A 21,558-nucleotide genomic window follows, 5' to 3' on the forward strand; every position below is an offset into this window, starting at 1 on the left:
GTAAATGAAGACACACTCATCGGAAGGGCGGCTACTAATATTAAAAGATAGCATTTGGGACTTCCTTATTTTAGCATACCTTTCTGCACTCATTCCCCGCCCCGCCCCGCCCCAGCTCCTTTTCTCCTCTATTAATTTCTGCGGAAGCCTTACTGCATTACTAAGATATCTAGAATAAAATAATGGATAAGATTTTAACTCTAAACTCGTGGAACGTAGGTAGGGTCCTGGAAGCTTTAGAATCTCCATAAATGTTTGTTGAATGAAGGCAAGAAGCCCTAAGATTGTAGCTTTACACAGAGCAGAGAATATGCAAAATTCAGTATTTAAAACAATGTTAAGTGTGGGAAAATAAAATTTCGCCCGACAAACAAGATTGCCTTCTGCGGAAGTGAAATCAGGCGTTTGAGCTTTAAGAGGTGGGGCGAGGAAGGCGTGTGAGCGCCGGCGCTCGACGCGGAACGGCGGACTACAAAGCCCAGTGTGCCACGGAGCCCTCCCCGCAGAACTCGGGGTTCAGGGCCGTGGAGCCGCAACGTCCTACCCGCGTTGCATGATGGGGTCTGTAGTGAAACGTTCGTTGCGAGGGCTGAGTTATCTTGTCCCCTGCCGCTCTCCAGAGAGCATCTTTTCCTCAACCTCCAAAGCAGTGTTTTAAAAGAGTTTAGTCGTTATAACAGCCTGTGAGGGTAGTGGAGTTTCACTGTTTCCCTGCATTCCTGGAGTGGGACTCTAGCCACAGTCGCCGAGGAGGACCGTGCAGCGACCGTCCCGAGCGCCCATTTCGATGTTCCTTAGGACCGCTCGCCGTAGGGTCTCAACTCTAGATTTGTGTTAACGCCTGTTCAAGTTTGCATAAATTCACTGAGCCGAATGCTGGGTTGAGTTTGGCCGTGGGCACACCGGTGACCCCACCCGAGCTATGCCTCGCGCACACTGCTAGCCCACGCCCCTTGCCCTCCACCGGGCAGCAGGCGGGCCGCGGGGCTCCGCGGCCCGCGCGAACGGCGGAGACGGCGACGCGGCACTGCGCATGCTCGCTGCTCCGGCGCAGGTTTCCGCAGCAGAGGAGCAGCTCGGCTGCGGCGTCCGGGGTCTCCAGCAGGGCCGACGCTCCGGTTCGCGCACAGTCCTCGGCCTCGGCGGGCCCCGGCGTCCCTCCGCTCCGCGAGTCCCCGGCCGCCGCCCCAGCGCGCCCGGATCTGGCCCCCTGCCCCGCGAAGATGGCTGCCGTACGCCGGGCCCGCAGTTACTGCCGCTGCCTGGTGCGCTTCTCCGACCGAGAACTCTGCTAAGCCCCGCTGCAGCAGACGGCAGGAGTAGACACCGGACACCCAGCGCACCTCCTCGCGGGGGCGGTGCCGAGGGGGCGCCGAGAGCCCCGCGGCCGCGGCCGGCCGGCCCGCCAGCATGGTAACTCGCCGAGGGGCGCGGGCGGGAGGGCCTGGGCCTGCGGGGAGCCCCGGGGGGGGGGCGGGAAGGGGAGCCGGCGAGCGGCGGGGGCTGCATGGCCGGCACCGTCGCGGGGCTCTGGCCTGAGAGGCAGCGGAGGGGTGCCAGCCCTCACCGCTCCCGGGGGTTCCTTCCTGCCGAGCCCCCCAGCCGGGACTCCAGGTGAGCAGAGCGCGTTTGCAGAAGGGCCGAGAAAATATGTCTTTTCTCAGCCTGCTGAGGACCTTGAACCAGTCTCGCCCCCCTCGAGGAATTTTATTAAAAGCATAGTAAGCGTGGATTGAGGTGAGCCATCGCAGCAGCTAAAATCGGGAGAGAGCCTTGGCAAGCGGAGACACTTGTTGATTCCACCCCCCCCACCCCCACCCCCGCTGGAAAGCCTGCCCGCGAGCCGCCGTTCTGGGCCCTTATGGAGTCCTGGGTTTAGGATGCACCTGCCCCAGGACGCGTCAGGGCCCCCCCAGGGTTTTGTCAGGCGGTCCCCGAGACGTCGGGTTGGAGGGATCATGTCTCACTTCACAGCAGTGAGGGCCCGAGCAGTGTCGGAGCGGTCCAAATGGAGAGACTGAGCAAAGCTCCAGAAACTGACAATGCAGATTCCATGGGGTATTGCGTGCTGGAATGGTAGTCTTTGCCCCATGCTGCCTTGTTTTGGCTTCGAATAAATTGTCCATCCGAGAGCCTAATCTCTGGCTAAAGTTGAATGATTCCAGGGTGAAGTGAGACCAGACTGATTAGTTTATAGTCGTTACCCAAATGTGCGTTGAATATGTGAAAGGTTGAATGAACTTATTAAATTAATCTGGAGGCTAGAAAAACACTAATTATGCTTCTGAACTATCAGAAATAGTTCTCTGCCCAGGATTAAGCACTTAATTTTGTGTATTATTCTTAATCCCAGGTGTAAAACAGTAAAATGGTGAACACATGAGCTGCTCAAGTGAAAAGTGCTGTGAGGTCAAACTCAATTACGAAAAACAAAGTGAAAATCTCTGGGTGACAGGCAAAGACCTACTTATTTCAAGTGGTATTTGAGTTAAAAAAAAATAAAGTCATAAAACCCCAAGTTTGATGGGTCTTGTTTTTGTCTTCATACAGTCAAAATCAAAGTCATAATGGATTAGAACTTTTAAAACACAGCTCAGGGGAGAAGATAGATGCTGTCTGTGTTATAGGTTTCCTGTCTTCTTTCCTCATCCCTGAGATATGCATTATGTACCCTCGTGGCATTTTATTTGTTGATTGAAACAATTTTTTTGAGCGCCTTTTGTTATCCTGGCGAAGTGCTAGATCCCGGTACAATACCAGATCTTCAATATAACCAACCCTGTAAGGTGATTTACGGTAAACCTTTAATCATGGGATGTCACATACGAAAAGGGACCTCAGAAGTCACCAAATCCAACACCCTCTCTACAAATGAGACAGCTAGGCCTGGACAGGCCTTGACCTTGAATCAAGCAGTATGTTGCTTGATTCAATCCAGGTATCCAAGGTTTCCAAGAAGACTGAGATGTGATCCTTACTCCCAATGTAGTAATTCAAGCGAAGGAGACAAAAATCTCAGTACAAGTCCTGAGTGCTGTAATCAGCAGCTCAAGTGTAATGGGGAAAACGAAAGGGCCAAGTTAAAAGGATCAGAAAAGGCTTCTTACTGGGATAATCCCTGAGCTGAGTCTTGAAGGATGAGTAGCAATAGCCAAGCGAGGAAGAAGATGTAGTCATTCCAGATGCGGAGGGCGAACAGCATATGCAAGAACACGGGGCTGGAGAGAGCAGGGACTGCTGGGTTAGAGGTAGAGGCTGAATTATTAAAATACCCCAGGGACCTCAGTCCCCTTCCATTAGCTGTCCTTAGAGTTTATAGTAATAAAGCAGACTCTTAAATTGAGACAAGGGAAACATACTTCTCAGTGAGATCAATACATTCAAACCCCTTTATTGTGTAATTTCCTATCGATGTTCTTAGGAAAAGCTCTCAGCTTAAAGAGACTGAAGAAAAAATGTACTTGACAATACAGTCGTGCTTAAATTTGCCAGTTTTCTGGGAATTCATCGGAGTCTCTGCTTCTCTCCATTTATTTCTTCACTGATTTAGCCTTTCCACCTTAACCATGTACTAACTAGTTCACATCTTCAAGGCATCTCTGCTGCAAGTCTGGTTGCCAGAGATAAGCTTATTTATGTTGTGCTGTGAAGTAGTCCAAGTATATTTGGTGGCTGTGCTCAAAGATAGGTGTTCACTGAAACACTTTTGTCCTGGAAACAAATTGCAACCCAAACTGGCAACTGTAAAACTTAACCATTTTTGGAATGAGGAAGACTAAATCGATTTTATTTTGTTTCTAACCTTCCCTGATTGCCACATTTCTTTATAAGACTGAGCACTTGAACTGTTGAGCACGTCCTGTGTGCTCATAAGTCTTAGCTAACAGGCTGGACCTAGGCAACGTTTTGTTTTCACTGGAAGGTAGGATTTAGTTTCATTTAGCAAACGTTAAAAGGGTAGAATGGAAGGAAGCTGACCTGAGGCCTCTGTTAAGCCCTAAGCCATGCATGGTAGTTCTAATCCAGCTTTATTCCACTTTAAATCAATCCAGTGTATAAATATCTGGGTTTATGGAAACAAAATAGAACAGTCTTCTTTACAAAAATCTTCACTATTACAGGTTTTTGATTAATGAGCTTTTCTAGTACATTGAAAATAGTAATAGACAAAAGTCACATCCACACATAACATTTCAGTTTCTGTTAAAAAAGGGACAGCCATGTATGGACTGTGGTCTTTTAAGTGATCCAAGAAACGAAAACTATTTGTTTAACGCTATACCACGACCAGCTGTTATTCTCTGAAGCAAAATTGTTCTTTTTAACCACCTACCCAAACATCTGAAGCTGGAGCCCAGTGAAGGTGTTTATTCATCAGTATGAAAAAAATTAAAGTGTCAGGTTTTTCTGGCTGGAGTCATTAAATTACCTGTGAAGAAGATGCCGAGAGGCAACCGTGTGTTTCATTTGTCAAGGAGCCGAGTGGGAGATGGCGGTTACCGGGGGACGCTGGTGGGTGTTGGCCTGTTCCTGGTGTCACTGAGCCTTAACTTGCCTTTCCCCCTCAGGCAGAAGCTGAGGAAGATTGTCATCCCGATGCTGTGAGAGCAGGAGATGATGATGAAACTGAGAGCCCGGCTGAGACAGATCTGCAGGCACGTTTCTCCACCTGTACATTTAGTTCTTCTGTTGATCCCTTACCTAAGCTGGAGTCAGGTGTAGTGATGAAGACTTGGGGATTCTTATTTGCAGCAAAGAATTTAACTGTGTCTCAGACCAATATGTAGAATATTTAACTTATAACTATGTTACAGACTTCTTTTTTTGCAGAAAGAAGTGTCAGTAATTGCTGCTGTGTAATTCAATTTATAGGTTTAAAAGTGTTCAGACCAAGGCTGAAGCATGACTAAAAGACATCACCTTAAAGAAAAAGAGTGACAGATTTGACCACCTAAAAGTTTCAAACTTGTATATAGCAAAAGACATCCAAAATCAATAGAAATTATCAACTGGGAAAACTGGTAGCCACAGGTGGGCACAGAATTGATAGGTCTGATACAGATATAACTCCCTGTAAAATTAGGGAGACCGTAAGATAGAAAGATAGAAAGATAATGGAAAAAATTAATATAAATATTTGTTAAACATTAGAAGAGATAATTAACCTTACTAATAATTTTTTTAATACAAATTAAATCTGCAAAGAATTTTTTTTTTAAGTGATCAGATGAGTGAATAATGCCTGTGGCTCTGCAGGCCGTGAGAACACGCCTGCAGTGGATGTGGAAGTGCAAGTTGCTGCAACCCTTTTTGGAAGGAAGATTAGCATTTTTGATCAAAGTGAAAAACATAGCAGGGAGGGCACAGCTCAGTGGAAGAGCACATGTTTAGCATACACAGGGTCCTGGGTTCAATCCCCAGTCCTTCCATTAAAAAAATCCATAAAGATAAGACATTGGAAAAACATCAAAAAAAAAAATTAAGAAAGAAAGAAAAACATAACATTCCCTTTGAGCCAGCAATTCTGCTTCCAGGAAATTAATCCTAAGGAAGTAATGGGGGAAGTGAGAACGTGTACACGTTCAAGAATATTTATTGTAGCATTGTGTACGTGGGAAAGTGGAATACAATCCAGGTATCCGTCCCTTGTATTAAGTAATGATGTGTCCATACAGTGAAATACACCACAGCCGTTTAAAGGGATCAGGTCAACCTTTGTGCAGCAAAGTAGAAAAATATTCATTACAATTAATTAAGTGCATCTTCTGGAACTTATAAGCTTTGTAATACTTGTGCCTTTGGAGTGCACCAGCCGGTGGACCTTAAGAGTGCTTCTAAAGAGCCGTCAGGTCAGAGGTGTGTGTGTGTGTGTTACGTGTTGGGGGTAGGAACATGGGTGTCAAACTGTGTGCAGAATGTAGAGAAAAATTATTTTTAAAACTTTCATATTATATACTTGAAAAAAAAAAAGGATGAATATACACAATCCAGTTACCAACGGCCTTCTTTGGAGGAAGGGCGTCCCAGGTTGGGTTCCCAGGAAGCAGACAGTGAAGGGGTTGTCAGAGGTTTATTCAGCAGAGCTCCTGGGAGGGCTGCTGGAGGGGGCGGGGTTGGGGTGGGGGTTGGCCTGCTCTGCTGTCTCAGTGGACCACCTCAGTTAATCCCGTGGAAGTTCTGAGGATGGAGTAACCTTTGAGAGCCAGGCTGTTTTTGTTTTGTTTTTTTTAAATTTTTTGTTGTTGGTTTTGTTTGTGTGGTTTTTTGTGGGGGTAGTTAGGCTTATTTATTCATTTATTTATTTTATTATCATTATTATTTTTTTAATGGAGGTACCAGGGCTTGAACCCAGGACCTCATGCATGCTAAGCACGGCATTCTTCCACCGAGCTATACTCCGTCCCGAGAGCCGGGCCTTTAACCAGTCATTGGTCACTTTCATGGATTAGTCATTGAGTAGGGATCACCTGGGAGATGTGTTCCAAGTAAAGAAATGTTTGGAAGCATGCAAGTTCAGTCCCTAAGCAATGGCTTATAGTTTCAATTCTAATTAAAATTGGATTTTCCCATCTCATTAGATTTCTCCTGTACAAGGAACCTTTAGGCAAATTTTCACCATTTCTTCAAAGCCTTAAGCAGAAAATTACCTTGGAAGATATCAGGGGTTTAATGGTATTGATTTAGTCATTTAAAAGAACGTTTTCTTGTCCTAGAATATGCGTGTGTGAGGAAATCAGTGTGGGACCTATTGACACATTGTTCTGGAGTTGAGCTCCTGCGTGATGAGTCCTAAAACACTTTTCTCCCCTTAGGCACAGCTCCAGATGTTCCGAGCTCAGTGGATGTTTGAACTTGCCCCAGGTGTAGGCTCGAGCAACTTGGAAACTCGGTCTTGTAGAGCAGCAAGAGGCTCTTTACTGAAAACAGCGGATACCAAAGGAAAGCAAGAGCTGGCAAAAGAAGAAAAGTTAAGTGTTATGGGTGTTGCACTTGGAACCAGCGTATCCATCCCTCCCTGCTTCCTGTACCACTCCTTCTTTCTTGCAGGTGGACAGTCTGCCCGGAGCTCTTTGGTAATTCACACACCCCTGAGAGTCACTCTGTCTCTAAAAGATAGATGCCTCTAAATTTACAAACAGAACTCCAAAAGGGGAAAAAATGTGTTCAAATGTTAACACCTTCCCAGAGGTCTTGATGCAGCATTTTGTTATATTTTGAGTGGAACAGATTTATGCGGTGATCACTTCCTCATTGTGGAAGATTTTGAATGCTTCCTGATGGTTCACCGCTTTCCTGGTGCTTATTCACATGAAGCACGTTGAGCCCACCGTTTCCCTTTCTGTCACATTTGTCCCTCAGTGTCCAAGGATGCTCACATTCCTTGTATAAAGTGGTGTAGTGTTTGCGTGTGGCCACACACAGCCTCCCACATACTTTAAATCATCTCTAGATTACTTTTTTCCTCTCTTTCTAAAAAAATACATTTTTATTGAAATATAGTCATTTTACAATGTTGTGTCAATTTCCGGTGTACAGCACAATCCTTCAGTCATATAGGAACATACCTATATTCGTTTTCATATTCTTTTTAACCATAAGTTACTATAAGATATTCAATACAGTTCCATGTGCTATACAGTAGAAATTTGTTGTTTATCTACTTTATATATAGTAGTTAGTATCTGTAAATCTTGAACTCCCAATTTATCCCTTCCCACCCCCTTCCCCACCAGTAGCCATAAGTTTTCTGTCTGTGAGTCTGTTTCTGTTTTGTAAATAAGTTTGTTTTGTTTTTTTTTTTAGATTCCACATATAAGCAATATCATATGGTATTTCTCTTTCTCTTTCTGGCTAACTTCACTTAGAATGACAATCTCCAGGTCCATCCATGTTGCTCAAATGGCATTATTTTATTCTCTTTTAAGGATGCATAGTATTCCATTGTAGAAATATACCACAGCTTCTTTATCCAGTCATCTGTCGATGGACATTTAGGTTGTCTAGATTACTTAAAATACCTAGGACAATGTAAACATGCTGGAAATAGTTGTAAATGCTACGTAAATAGTTGCCAGTGCACAGCAAATTCAAGTTTTGCTTTTCATCACTTTTCTGGAACTTTTTTCTCAAATATTTTAGATCTGCAGTTGGTTGGGTCTGAGGCCGGGGAGTCCGCAGAGGGGGAGGGCTGACCGTAGTCTGTCACTCCACGGAGGCTGTCCTCTTCACACCGTCAGGTCCGCGTGTGCGTTTATGACAGTTCGCCATTAAATAATCGACATCATCATGCTAACTGAAAACTTCCATATCCGTTTTGTCACTGTTAATTTTGAAATAGAGAGTCCTCTTACGGGGAAGTCCTGTGCACCTTCCCCGGCCTCCCTCCACCCGGACCCCTTCCGTGGCTGAGTTCTGGGAGATGGACAGTGGTACAAGTCACAGAGCTTGTTCTGGTCTCCCAGGGTTACTAGCACTTTTGTTTGTGGGTATGTGTATAAGTAGCTCTCTGCAGCTTTTATTACACGTGCAGCTTCATGTAACCACGGCCACGGTCAGGATGCAGAACTGTTCTGTCACCCCAAGGCTCGCTCAGGCTGCACTGTGCTGGTTACACTCTCCTCCCCACCTCCTCCCAGCCGTTCCTAACCACCAGCAGCCACGAGTGGCCTCCACTTCTGTAATTTTGATATGCAAAAAATGTGGTATAAACGTGACCTTTTGAGACTGGCTTCTTTTCACTCAGCATGACTGCTTTAGGATCCATCCCAATTTCCCGTGTGCGTCAGTAGTTGCTTCTCACTGCTCTGGGGTGTTGCGTGGTGTGCAGGTACCCGCTTTGTTTAACCAGTCACCTGTGGAGGGACATTTGGGGCGTTGTTTCCAGTTTGGGGCTGTCATTGCAAGAGCCGCTCTGAATATTCGCCTGCAGGTTTTTGCATGAACATAAGTTTTCATCTCTCTGGGCTAAGAGCGCAATTACTGAGGTGTATGGTAAGTGCATCTTTGATTAAGAGAAACTGCCAAACTCTTTTCCAGAGCATCCACACCATCTTGTGTTCCTTCCAGCAGCCTGTGAGGGTCCCCGCGTCCCCGTCCGCGTTTCGTGTTCTCATCACTTTCACACTGTAGCCATTCTGACAGAGGCGTTGCGACGCCTCCTTGTGATACTTTGTGTCTCCCTAAATGGCGAGTGATGTTGAATATCTTTTCACGTACTGTTTGCCGTCTTTCTCTTCTCTCTGTGAGATGGCTGTTTGTCTTTTCTAATTGGATTGCTTGTGTTTTCACTGTTGAGTTTCGAGAGTTCTTTACGTATTCCAAGTACGAGTCCTGTGCTGAATACGTGGCTCGTGAATTCTTTCAGCCTGTGGCTTGTCGTTGCAGCCTCTTTTCAGGGTATGTCACAGAGCAAAAGGGTTTCATTTCGATGAGGGTCAGCTGATCAAGGTTTTCCTTCTGTGGATTTTGTGCTTTTGGTGTCAAATGTAAGGGCTCTGCCGAGTCCAGGCCTCCAAGGTCGTCTTCTCTTGTTCTTCCCGGAAGTTTTTTAAGTTTCACATTGAAGTCCTCCACCTGTTTTTGAGTTAACGTCTTACATCAGATGTGAAGTGGAGGCCGACGTTCACTGTCCTGCTTGCGGGGGCCTGACTGTCCGAGCGCCTTTCCTTGAAGGGGGCTGTCCCTCCGCCCCCCGCACTTGTTTTTAACGTGGACTTTCAAAAATTGTTTTTCACTGTTTGTGTTTACAGGCTCGTGAACTATTCCTAAAAGCAGTTGAAGAAGAACAAAACGGAGCTCTCTATGAAGGTGAGGCCTCAGGACCCAAGATCGTCTGGGTTAACAACTCTTTGTTACTGACCAATTTTATTTTATGTTTTGCTAGAATACATTTAGCGTAGAATGTCAGCCTCCCTATATTTTTTAAAAATCAAAAACAAAAGTTGTATTTTTATATAACCTGTTTCCAAAAAGTATTCCAGAGAGACATCATAGTGGTAGGATGAGTAAGATAACCTTTTTCTACATTCAGGGGTTCGTCTGTGTTAATTCCTCATGGTTAAAGTCCTAAAAATATTGTTCCTTGTTTGAAAATAGGATATTGCCCCTTTTAGAGGTGAAAATGACTTCAGAGGAGGGGTACGTAAAGGACAGATTGAGGAATATGTACACGTTTCATAAATCCTAATTTACAGCTTTTGCTTCTCTCCTTAGGCCGGTAGAAATGTGTAAGCACACCAAGGGGTGGGGCTGTTACCGGATTAAGTTTGTAATTAGGCCTTCATTTTTGTGACAGAAAAGCTAATAATCGGGGCATGGCAGGGAAATGCTTGAGCTTGAGTCATTTGAAAATGCCCCCAAAGCAACGTTTTCAAAGTTACACGTTTCTCCTAGTGGTGCTTTTACTCTGAGACAGTAAGAGGGCCCAGACGGTGACATCCCTTCATGGCCTTTATTGGCTCGTGAGAGCCCTGACTGTGCGTGGTGGACAGTGAGTCACCCAGGGTGTGTGGAGCGGAGGGGCTGGAGGTGGCGGCCTCCTCGGCCCCAGTCCCGTTGGCACGTGTCCGTGGGGCAGGTGGCTGGATGTCCTAGTTCTAAGCCACCCGGCCAGGAGATTTATAAACAGGTTTTACAGGTTATTCAGCTAAATAAGAAGCAGCTAGATGAAAGGAAGTTGGATTTGAAGGAAAATTCGAAAAAACTCCTCTCTTTATTCCAGTAGGCAGGAAGCATTTGCTTTTCCTCAACTCTGCCTCCTGGAAGGAAGTTTGCTCAAAGGTGGTGTTTTGCTGGGGCTGCAGCAATGGCGTTTTCAAAGCCCAAAGAAGGACGCCATGTATAAGATCCCATCTGACGACCCTTAAGAGGCCAAGGGGAAAGATGGGCCGAAAGATAGAAATGAAATGCAGCGTCTTGAGCTTCTGTAACATGAGAGCTTTAGAAAAAAGAAAGATGGTTTCTGAATAGGAAGGTTTGGAAGTAACATTTGTGCACTGAACACAGTTGCATGTAGAAAAAGGGAATTTGGCTGTTTGTAAAGCAAGTTACCCAATTAAACCACAGCTTAGGGTAAGTAAAGGAAATGATGAAAATGTGTGGTCATAGCTAATTTAGCTTTATTTCTCCTTTTAGCCATCAAGTTTTATCGTAGGGCTATGCAGCTGGTGCCTGATATAGAGTTCAAGATCACTTATACCCGATCCCCAGATGGTGATGGCGTTGGAAACAGCTAGTGCGTATATGATTTGATAGTAACACATAAGAGTTTGTTAACAGTCTCTGCCCTGTTGACTCTTCACATGATAAGAAGATGGTGCTAATTCTGTGAAATTCTATAGTCTTTATTCTAAAGACTTATTTATAAAGTTGTAGAAATTTCTTAAGTAGGGAAATTTTAAGGTTGAAGTACAGAAATGCACATTTTAAACGGATAAAACAAAAATAAGGTGACGGAAGAATTTTTGTTTCTAATAAAAGCAGTGTCTATTGAAAGGAGGAAATTAAAGGACACATTTCAGCTTTGTGAAACCTATATCAAGTCAAAACTATTAAAATGTAATCAGGCCAAAGCTGAAAAATACTAGTAATAATGGTTGAAATCAGGTACGTGGGGTTTCATTACCCTGGTTCTCTGTTGGAAACTACATTTTTTAAAAGGCTTTTCATTTTATTAGGAAAATGCTGGACTCTAACCAGGCCTTGTTGCAGACAGAACATTGTTAAGCCTCTAACATTTGTTTAAAAGCCCAGGAGCAGGACGTAAGCGCTCCCCAAAGAAACCACCTGCTTTGTGTAGGTGCCACTCTCATCAGTCATGGAGTAGCGTTGACAGAGCTCAGGAGGACGTGTTTTTAAGCCAGTACTTTTGAAGCTATTTGTAAAACAGTTACAAAATTGTGTTGGCTTAATCCCCTCTCTCCCCCAAAGCCCAGCTGGCTGGTATTTAGAAGGGAAGGGAGTCCGTTCCCACCGGAGATTTATCAAGTTTAAAATGAGCAGTACATAGAAAAATAAAATCTTGGTAATGAGGTATTATGTTAACTACTACATTACCTCTGCCATGAAACACTTAAGTTACCTTTATCCATAACTGGTGCTGATTGCCAGGGTTTCTTAACTGCTTATAGTATTAACACTTAAGCTTTGGCTAAACCACATTAAAAATATCCCAGTGAAGTCAGCGTCGATTGCCTGCTGGAACTTTTGGGCTAGAAATATTGTTCACCAAGTTCGATTTAACAGTTCATACTCAAAAGGACTTGTTTGGACTTTTTCTCAGCCTTCTTTCAGTTTGGAGAGAGTTGTTCAGACCCACCTCTTAGCCAGTTTCATAAATAGATGCCTGGTGCTGTTAAGAAAGGTTGTGTTAAAACATTAAAGAAGCATTGCTTTGTCTCCCGTCCCATCATACAAACCCAGATGCTACGAAAGTGCTTTAAGGACAGAGTTGTGTATTTTCTTACCGGATCGCATAGGCCCTAAAAATCTCTGCTGGGTTTTTTGCCTCCTGTAAGAAGTCAGTAGCATCGCGATGGGGTCCAGCCAGCCTCAGCCACACGTGCCCTTGGTTGTCATAATAAGCCTTCCTGGTTTTCTGACTTCATCCTCATCCAGCCTTTTTGCAAGTCGGATCATTTTTAAAGTTAACTTCAGCAAAAATGGAAAGCTAGCTATTTTTCTAGAACTCTTAACTACACATTTGTTTGTACTGATAGATTATTTGTGGCCCTGCTAAGATTTTTTTTTTTAATTACATATTTTCCTCTCTAAAGGTAGGGTCATAAGGCACAGAGATTAGAAATCCCTTGGTAAGTCAGCATCTCAGGTGACGTCTGCATATTTTATTTTTATTCAATTAGTGTGGATGATGGTCACTTAAAAGGATATATTTATGTAAGGTTTTTTTTTTAATCATTTGAAGTTATCTTTTTTACTAATTCAGGAAATGTTTACCATAAAACTAATTAATTAAATCTCAGCACCTATCTCCAGAAGTTCTAATTCTTTCTCTGTGGGAATTAAAATTGCTAAAGCTCCCCCCCCAAAAAAAAACCTGGTATGGTATTCCTTTGCAAGGCAGGGTAAACTTTTTATCATATCCAAAATAAATAAATAAATAAAGTAGTAAGAAGTTTGCTTTTAGACGACTTTTTGTAGAGCAGATTTGAAAGTACTGTGCGGAAGTCTGTGTGCGGACCAACGCGCTGGTTCCCTCACATCCTGTCTTTTCTCAGCATCGAAGACAGTGATGAAGACAGCAAGGTGGCTGACCTCCTGGCCTCCTTCCAGCAGCAGCTCACGCTTCAGGAGTCTGCGCTCAAACTGTGTCAGCCTGAGCTCGAGAGCAGCCAGACTCACATATCAGGTGCGACTTCACGCGCGTTACCCTTCAGGGAGAAACGCTTGACCTTAAGATTTACGTGTTCCAAGCCAAGAAGGTCAGATAGCTCGTCAGACCACTGCTCTGGGTCAGAATCCGGTGGGAGGCCAGGTTGTAACCAGGATCAGAAGGAGGGCAGCAGCGCCCTTGTTGAAGGGTGCCATTCTTTTCTCAGTGGAGCTCTGAGAGGGTGAGTGTCCAAGTTGTGGGGCAGCCCTAGGAAAGCTGGAGGAGGCCTGGTGTCAGCAGGCATTTCAGCCATGTTGGACGCTAGTCCTGAGATAGACTGAAGGTTTAAAAATGAATTTCTTTTTTCTTTTCATGTGTTAAATACTGTTCACTTACGGGACTTTTCAGAGGAAGACAATTGAAAATTTTCAGGGAGATGAAAGTAACTTTATTTAATGTCACAAATGCAACAGGGATCACACTCACGCATATGTACTATTTTTCTAAGGCTTATTTTTATACATCTTGATGGTAAAAAGATCTGAGAGAGAGAGATGTGCTTACGAAAGTAGCTTCAGATCTATCCTGTGCTGGAAAAACGAAGGTGTGTGTGTCTCGCTTTGGGGTAGTTGGATGCACTGGTGCGTAGCTCTGAGCAGCGCTGAAGGTGTGGCTGTTAACACTTCAGGAGCTCATAAAGGTGTCTGCCCTGGGGACGTGCCGGGAGCGGGTGTGCGGGAGGGAGAGTTGCTGAGGGGACGCGTCCTCTGTTGCAGCGCTGCCAATGGAGGTGCTCATGTACGTCTTCCGATGGGTGGTGTCCAGCGACCTGGACCTCAGGTCTTTAGAGCAGTTGTCACAGGTGTGCAGGGGATTCTACATCTGCGCCAGGTACTTACCTTTTTTTTTTTTTTTTTTTTTAAAGCAACTCCGGCAGTGTTTGAAAAAGGATTATGGTCTTTTGCCAAAAGAAAGTATTCTTTTGAAATTATTCTTTTGATACAAGAACTTGATGGATATTCTAGGTAAAAACTTAGAATGAACAGTTTTGCTAAGCCGTCCTTAAGTGGGTTGGCTCAGACAGCTTAGCATGCCACGGCTAGAAGGCACTAGGTTTCCAGGGTCTAGAATAACATGGAACATAGTCATACGTTAACTTCTGCAGGGTGGTTTGCATGCTGGCTTAGCTGATTTGGAGAAAGAATTATGCTAGAGAACTACACTTAAGTCATTTTTACAGTAACTCCAAACTTGATAATGATTTAAATTTAGATGGCACCAGAATTTCCTTTTGTCCCATTAAAAGTTATCCTAAAAATTCCTAAACACGTACAACCTACCAAGACTGAATCAGGAAGAAATAGAAAATCCGAATAGACCAATTGCTAGCAAAGAGATTGGATCTGGAATAAAAAATCTCCCCCCAAAAAAGAAAAAAACAAAAAACCCCAAAAAACTCCCAACAAAGAAAAGTCCAGGACCAGAGGGCTTCACTGGTGAAGTTTTCAAAACGTTTAAACAATTGACACCAGTCCTTCTCAAATACTTCCCCAAAATCAAAGAGGGGGCACACTCTGACACAAGGCCAGCATCACCCTGATGGCAAAGCTGGATAAAGGGACTCTGCTGGAGAGGGAGGCCCCAGGCCGGTGTCCCCGAGGAACGTAGACGCAGAAATTTGCAACAAAATACTAGCAAACCAAATTCAGCAGCAAACAGCAAGGGTCATTTACCATGATCGAGTGGGATTTATCCCTGTGGGGCAAGGGTTTTGATTTGATTTGAGCTGTATTAGAGTCATGTCAGTTTCGTCCGTCATTGGCTTCGCTTTTTGCACTAATCCCACAACAGAGCCTTGGTGCCGCGTGCAGAATGTATCTCCAGTCTGACCGTTTCGCTACTTGTCAGTACTGTTCTGGCTCTGCCCCCATTAGGCCCGGTCCGGATTGTGGCATCGGCGTCCAGTGTGGTCTCTGGGCTCCCACTCCCACATTCCAGGAGCACATCCTCCATAGACCCCCAGAGTGATCACTGGAAAGCATTAGCCATGCTCAGACCCCTCCAGGGGCCTCCACCTCACTCAGCCAGCCTCTCCCTGCTGCAGACCACGACCTCACCTGCCCCTGTTCCCTCTCAGATCAGGGAGTCTGCACGTCACCTTGTCACTTTGCTGCGGCCGCGTGATCCTTCCTGGTCTTGCACACCGGCCACACTCCAGCCTGAGGGCCTTGCACGCTGTGGCTGCTGCCAGGATACCCTTCCTCCTCACTGTAGACCCCTGCCCAGAAAAATGAGTCCCTGCTTCCCCTCCACCATCATCCTTGTCCTTTACCCTGCTTTGTCTGTCTGTCTTTGCACTGAGCACACTACTTAACACTTTTCTCTCTTCCTTTTATTTTTGTTTGCTTTCCCTGTAAAAGAGCAGGGCCTTTGCCCTGTCCATCGGTCTGTCCCCAGTGCCCAGGGCAGTGCCTGCAGGCACCCGGCCAGCATTGCTGAGTAGACGGTGGTCGGTAGCAGGAATGTTTCTCATGTCTGAGAGCGTAGAGGGAGTTAGTATTATATGTACTGATGTGCTTTTATTACCTAGAGACCCTGAAATCTGGCGTCTGGCCTGCTTGAAAGTTTGGGGCAGAAGCTGTATTAAACTTGTTCCATACACATCCTGGAGAGAGATGTTTTTAGAAAGGCCCCGTGTTCGGTTTGATGGTAAGTTGAACTCTTCAGAGAAATAGTGATCTGTCACGCTGATTTTGATGAATACACAGTCTTAATTTTCCGTGACAGACCTGAGTACCACAAGCACCTTTAGAGGAAACCACGATAAAAGGAAAGCTGGAAACGTGTTACATGATTGTAGTATTAAAAGTTGTGTATTGTGTTCTTTTTAAAAATCTGTTTCTTTTCCTAGGCGTGTACATCAGTAAAACCACGTATATCCGTCAAGGGGAACAGTCTCTCGATGGTTTCTATCGAGCCTGGCACCAGGTGGAATATTACAGGTACACCTGCAGGAAACTGAGCGAGTGAGAAACGCTCCCTCTCCGACAGCTGGTTCATTGGTTATTGGACACCTGCTCTTTCTGCCTTTTGTATTTATCCGCAGAATGGCCCTCGGTGTTTTTATCCGGTATTCCACAGAAACCGCGCTCAAAGAACCAGTAGGCTAAGATAATTAATTCCTCCTGGCTGTAAAATTTTAAGAATTTATATTTTCAGAGCTGTTCCTTGTCTCCCGCCCTTGGTGGGCTCATTTGCCTTCCCAGAGGGCTCGTGCTGTGATTCAGCCTCCTTGTCCACCAGCTACCACTGCCCTCGAGAAACAAGTAGACCGTGTTAACTACCGTGTAATATCATCGGACCGCACTTTTGTTTGATGTTAATTAGTGCTTCAGGGAAAAACACACAACTTTAACAGAGCAATATTTAATCCAGTTCATTTGGTGAGTGAAACTAGAAGTTCCACCATCCCCTCGAAGGAAGGTAATAAAATGCTTTCGTTCCCTGCTGCTGGCCTCACGGGTTTCAGGCACGTCTGTCCCAGAGATGTTTCGCTAGTTCTTTAGCCTGTGGGATTTCTGTTTTGGTTTCACAGCCATGAGTAGGTTTAGGTACCAGTAAATAAGGACACGTCCTGTGCTTGCGTTTTCCGTGTCCGCAGGTACATAAGATTCTTCCCGGATGGCCACGTGATGATGCTGACCACCCCCGAGGAGCCCCAGTCCATTGTGCCGCGGCTGAGGACGAGGAATACCAGGTAGTTCGTTCTGCAGTTTTCCGTCCAGCCTGCATTTTGGGTGGTAACTTGGAGATTTTGTAACTGAATACTGGATGATCGGAAAAGCAGTCATTGGGGGTGCCTGTAAAAAATGCCAATCCCTGGGCCTCTCCCTGGAGACATCCTTCAGTGGATCTGGGGCCTTGGAAACCAGGTTTACTCAACACGCTAGCTGATTGTCCTCAGGCGCGTTGAGTAAACACTTCTCGCCCGTTACTTTCTCTGTGACTTTAAATAAATGCACGTAACTGACTTAAAGTATATATATTCTCTCATTTTCAGAACGGAAGCAATTCTACTGGGTCATTATCGCTTGTCACAAGATACAGACAATCAGACCAAAGTATTTGCTGTGATAACTAAGAAAAAAGAAGAAGTGAGTACGCAAGGGGGAGCTGGCACATTTCTTTAAACTTCCGTGCCCTGCGCATTCACACATTCTTGATTAGAAAAGGGTAAAGAATACTGTCTCATCACTTCTGCTGTTACGCAAAATGGGTGTTGACTTAACAGCATATCTCTGAAGAGAGCTGGAGGGTTTTCTAAAATGTGGTTATTTTTTATTGAATCAGCTTAATTCTGCTCCAGGTTTCCTTCTCTGGTCCAGGTTTTTTTAACACATGAAAACGCAGAGCTGGAATTATTTCCTGTGGAAGTAACTAGTTACAGTTATGTCTAATTATGGTTTTTTTGGCTTTTCTCATTTTGAATCATAGACGATTAACCTAAATTGTCTCATATAGATAATCCTTTCACAAGGGTGTTTTTCAAATTTCTGTTTCTACTGGAAATAAGCTGAAGTGAGATCACTGCCTTCTTTCTGTTCTTGCAAAAGGGAAGAAATGCCGAGCAAACATGATGGCTGAATTATTACATCCAGAGTACCTTAGACTCTCAACAGAGTAAGGGTCTGATTTTGTTCACAGCTTTTCTCCATGTGCAGTTGTTTTCGATCCTGGTTGAAAACTACATTGTGTACCCAGGAAGTCAGTTTTGGGGTAGTTGGAATAAATACTAGCCTATTGCATTTATAATTAATATCATTTTTGAACGAAGTTTCCCTTGTGTTGGGTCTCCAGTCCCCACCCCCAGCACCGGGAGTGGGGATGGTTACAGCGGGGTTTCTTCTGAGTCCTGTCACCCCCTGGCCCTCAGCTGTGGCCTCTCTGGCTCCTGGAGTCAGGGACAGTGGTCTGAGGGGCAGAGATCCTTGCTGTCACTGTGACCTTGGCCATGAGTTTCCTGAGGTCATCAGAGCTAGGGAGTTGTGAGGCCCTACTTGAGATTTTATCTAATGAAAGAGTTTAGGAATTCCCATGCTGACCATCAGTTTTCTCTTCAGAATATGACATGGTAGGACCATGTGTCATATTGACCTTCTTGTGTTTTTAGCAGTATTTGCAGACGTGATTCCAGCGAACCCAACACTTCTGTTTCTCTGTTGACCATTTTACTGTTGTTGCAAAAGAGAAGTTAGACTTGGTGCTTTATCTGCAGCCTTCCCCAGTTTATCACTTTACCTCTTGAAAAATTCCCAAGTCTTTCGAACAGAAGGAAACCCTAGGCTTGGAGATGGGAGACAGGAGATTCAGTTCCCATCTGCAGCGGCCGCGTGACTTTGGTGGACATGGCTGCCTGCCCTGGTCCCACTTCACAGGATGCTTGACCGAGATGATGATGGAGGACAAGCCTTCTGTGTTCAGAGCACTTGCACGTTCTCCCAGGCGCTCACACGCGTTCCCAGTTAATAACCAAGACAGCTCTTTGCTGTGTGCGGATGTGATGTGGCTCGTGTGTCACTCTCCCGTAGCGTATTCCTAAGATGTCTGTGTGTGGATGTCAGCCAGCCCCTTCTGCCTGTGTCTCTCCGTCCGTGGAGCGAGGCCTCATTGTTGCCCGTGTGCCCTTCCTTTCACAGAAGCCGCTTGACTACAAGTTCCGGTATTTCCGCCGCGTCCCCGTACAAGAGGCTGAGCAGAGTTTCCACGTGGGGCTGCAGCTGTGCTCCAGTGGTCACCAGAGGTTCAACAAACTCATCTGGATCCATCATTCCTGTCACATCACCTACAAGTAGGCAATCGCAGTGAAAACCCCAGGGGTACAGAACAGCGGTGTCCTCCCCGTCGGGCCAAGGGGCCTCTCCGATGGGGTTTGGTTCCTCAGAGTTAATGTTCAGTTACACGCTGTGACGCTCCTGCAAACCAAGAGAGCAGCTAGCTTGGGAAAAACGAAAAGTGGGCCAAGACGTGGGGCGTCCGGAGCTCCCCTATGGCGCCCGGGGGACGCGGCGGGTCCCCCCGCGTGGGGTGCGGGCAGTTTCCATGAGTAGGGGCGGCGCTGGGTCCACCCTGACTTCACCCTCCGACTCGCGCGAGGCAGTCATGGAACACCAGGTCTCTTTTCTTCTCCCATGTTTCAGTCGTACAATTTTTCTCTTTATTTCCCCACTTGGTTTACCCCCGGGGATTGTACACAGATTTCAGATGAGCTGTAGTCAGGAAAGTAAGGCTGCTGAAAAGGTCTCTGGTACTCCAAAGCCGAAGCTGTCAGTGGTTCCTGCTTCAGCTCTTTGTGCTTTTTGTTGAGATTCACTCGGATGGAATCATCGCTGAGCAGATGACAGTGCATGAGAAAGGAGTAGTGCAGAAGTTAGTACTTGAAAAAGCAATTAGGAAAGTGAAATGTCAGTTGGTGCGGATCCTGACTTAGCTGTGGTTGGGTGTGAAAGAATGTGACCGAGGGTCTCCGTTCCAGTTGAATCCAAAATTCTGATGGGCAAAATGTGAGGTCATCTGCCGTTAACCTGCTTCACGACCTCGACCACAATGTCGAAAACTTCCCTGGTCACGTTTCTACCTTACAAGTAACTTGCCTCTCATGTGGAGGGTCCTGACAGTGGAGAGAGCGCTGCTCTTTCTTCTCACCCTTGCCTGCCAATCCTGCCGTTTTATTTTTGCTTCTCTGAATAATGTCTAAAGTGGAATTTTTTTTTTCTTTTCAAAGAAACCAAAATCAAAAGTAGGACCAAGCCAATGAAAAGCATCATGTTTTAGAAAAAAAGGGCGTCATTTGTAGCTGCTGATGACCACATTGACTTCCTTATCATATTTGTAAAGTCATTTGGATTGTTTTTGTTTTTCTTTTTTTTAGGAGAAAATAAAAGGCGGTGGTAATATAACTCGTCACGTGCTCCCCCCTCAGCCTGAAATTATGCTGTTGATCATGCAAATATCAAATCATTAAGTTCTATTCTAGGATTATAATTCTTTCTGATACACATTTTATCAAGAGCTTTAAAATGTCCATAGCCTTTGACTTAGAAATTCTGCTCTTAGGAATCTATGTAAAGGGCATAATCAAAAATATCACAATGTTACTTTTAATTGCCAAATATTGAAAACAACCTAAATCTCCGACAGAAGGGGAGTTGGGTGAATTGTGATAAATGCAGACAGTGAGAGATGTGGCCACAGAAATGGCTTCTGAAGAGTATTTAAAGATGTGAGGAGATGCTTACGTCAGTGTTTAAGAAGCAGGATAACTGACAGGGTGATCTCAGTAAAGCTCGACGGTGGGGTTGAGATGCTTAGAAGCAGCCCTAAACGAAGGGCTTCCTGCGGCTCCATCTGGGTGGTGGGGTGGTGCGCAGTTCTCCTTTTGTAAATTTTTCACATTTTCTATGATCCACCTCTGCTGCTTCACGTGGACTGAGATGAATTAAAAATTAAAGAGGCTGAAGCCTAAAGTCACTCCCCACTCCCAGACATGCCAGGGTCTTAACTGAGTTGAGATCTCCCGGTAACAGGTGACTGTGTGCTCTCTTTTCCAGACCGACCGGAGAGACGGCAGTCACTGCCTTTGAGATCGACAAGATGTACCCGCCTTTGCTGTTCGCCAGGGCGAGGAGCTACACCGCGTCCTCCGAGAGGCCCCTGTAGCCCCACACCCCCCCGCCCCGCCGCATGAGTAGATGCATATAGAGAAACAGAGCGCCTAAGTTATAAATGTACAGATATATATATATATGGGGCTGGAACTTATTTTACATTGTTGGAGTTCTCTCAAGAGTATAAATCGATTATTTTTTTTATTTAAAGGGAGAGTTGATTCTTGGGGTGTTGGTTTTGAAATGAAGAAGTGGGAATCACAAGTCTTAAGTACATTTACGTTGTGAAAAAACACCGGAGGTTTAAATCATGCCCTTCTTGGGGCAGCCTTGTGTCACGTGGGCTGTCCCCTGCCCGCTCGGTCATCCCGGCGTTTCAGGGTGTGCGGGGGGGTGCCCCGCGGGGGTCAGCGTTCGTTTCACGGAGGGCACAGTGTGTTTTCACCAAAGGCTCAACATGTGAACACCCCTTCTGGGTTTGTTTGAAACTGTTTGACCAATAAAGATCATAAATAAATGTTTCTTTCGAGAAAATATATTTCTGGATGGCCTTTTTTTGAAATG

General features: G+C 45.3%; 1 protein-coding gene across 1 annotated transcript; it reads left to right on the top strand.

The window, feature by feature from the left end:
* Positions 1-1,012: 1,012 nt before the first annotated feature.
* On the top strand, positions 1,013-21,530 carry FBXO9 (F-box protein 9). The gene is made up of 13 exons (XM_032463278.1): positions 1,013-1,413; positions 4,569-4,655; positions 6,813-6,968; positions 9,750-9,807; positions 11,134-11,233; positions 13,236-13,366; positions 14,107-14,221; positions 15,921-16,039; positions 16,242-16,332; positions 16,992-17,087; positions 17,391-17,484; positions 19,027-19,178; positions 20,938-21,530. The coding sequence occupies exons 1-13, from the start codon at positions 1,411-1,413 to the stop codon at positions 21,044-21,046; spliced, it is 1,311 nt and encodes a 436-aa protein (XP_032319169.1). The 5' UTR covers positions 1,013-1,410; the 3' UTR covers positions 21,047-21,530.
* The last annotated feature ends 28 nt before the right edge of the window (positions 21,531-21,558 follow it).

This window comes from Camelus ferus, chromosome 20 (genome assembly GCF_009834535.1).
Source record: "Camelus ferus isolate YT-003-E chromosome 20, BCGSAC_Cfer_1.0, whole genome shotgun sequence".
Taxonomy (NCBI): domain Eukaryota; kingdom Metazoa; phylum Chordata; class Mammalia; order Artiodactyla; family Camelidae; genus Camelus; species Camelus ferus.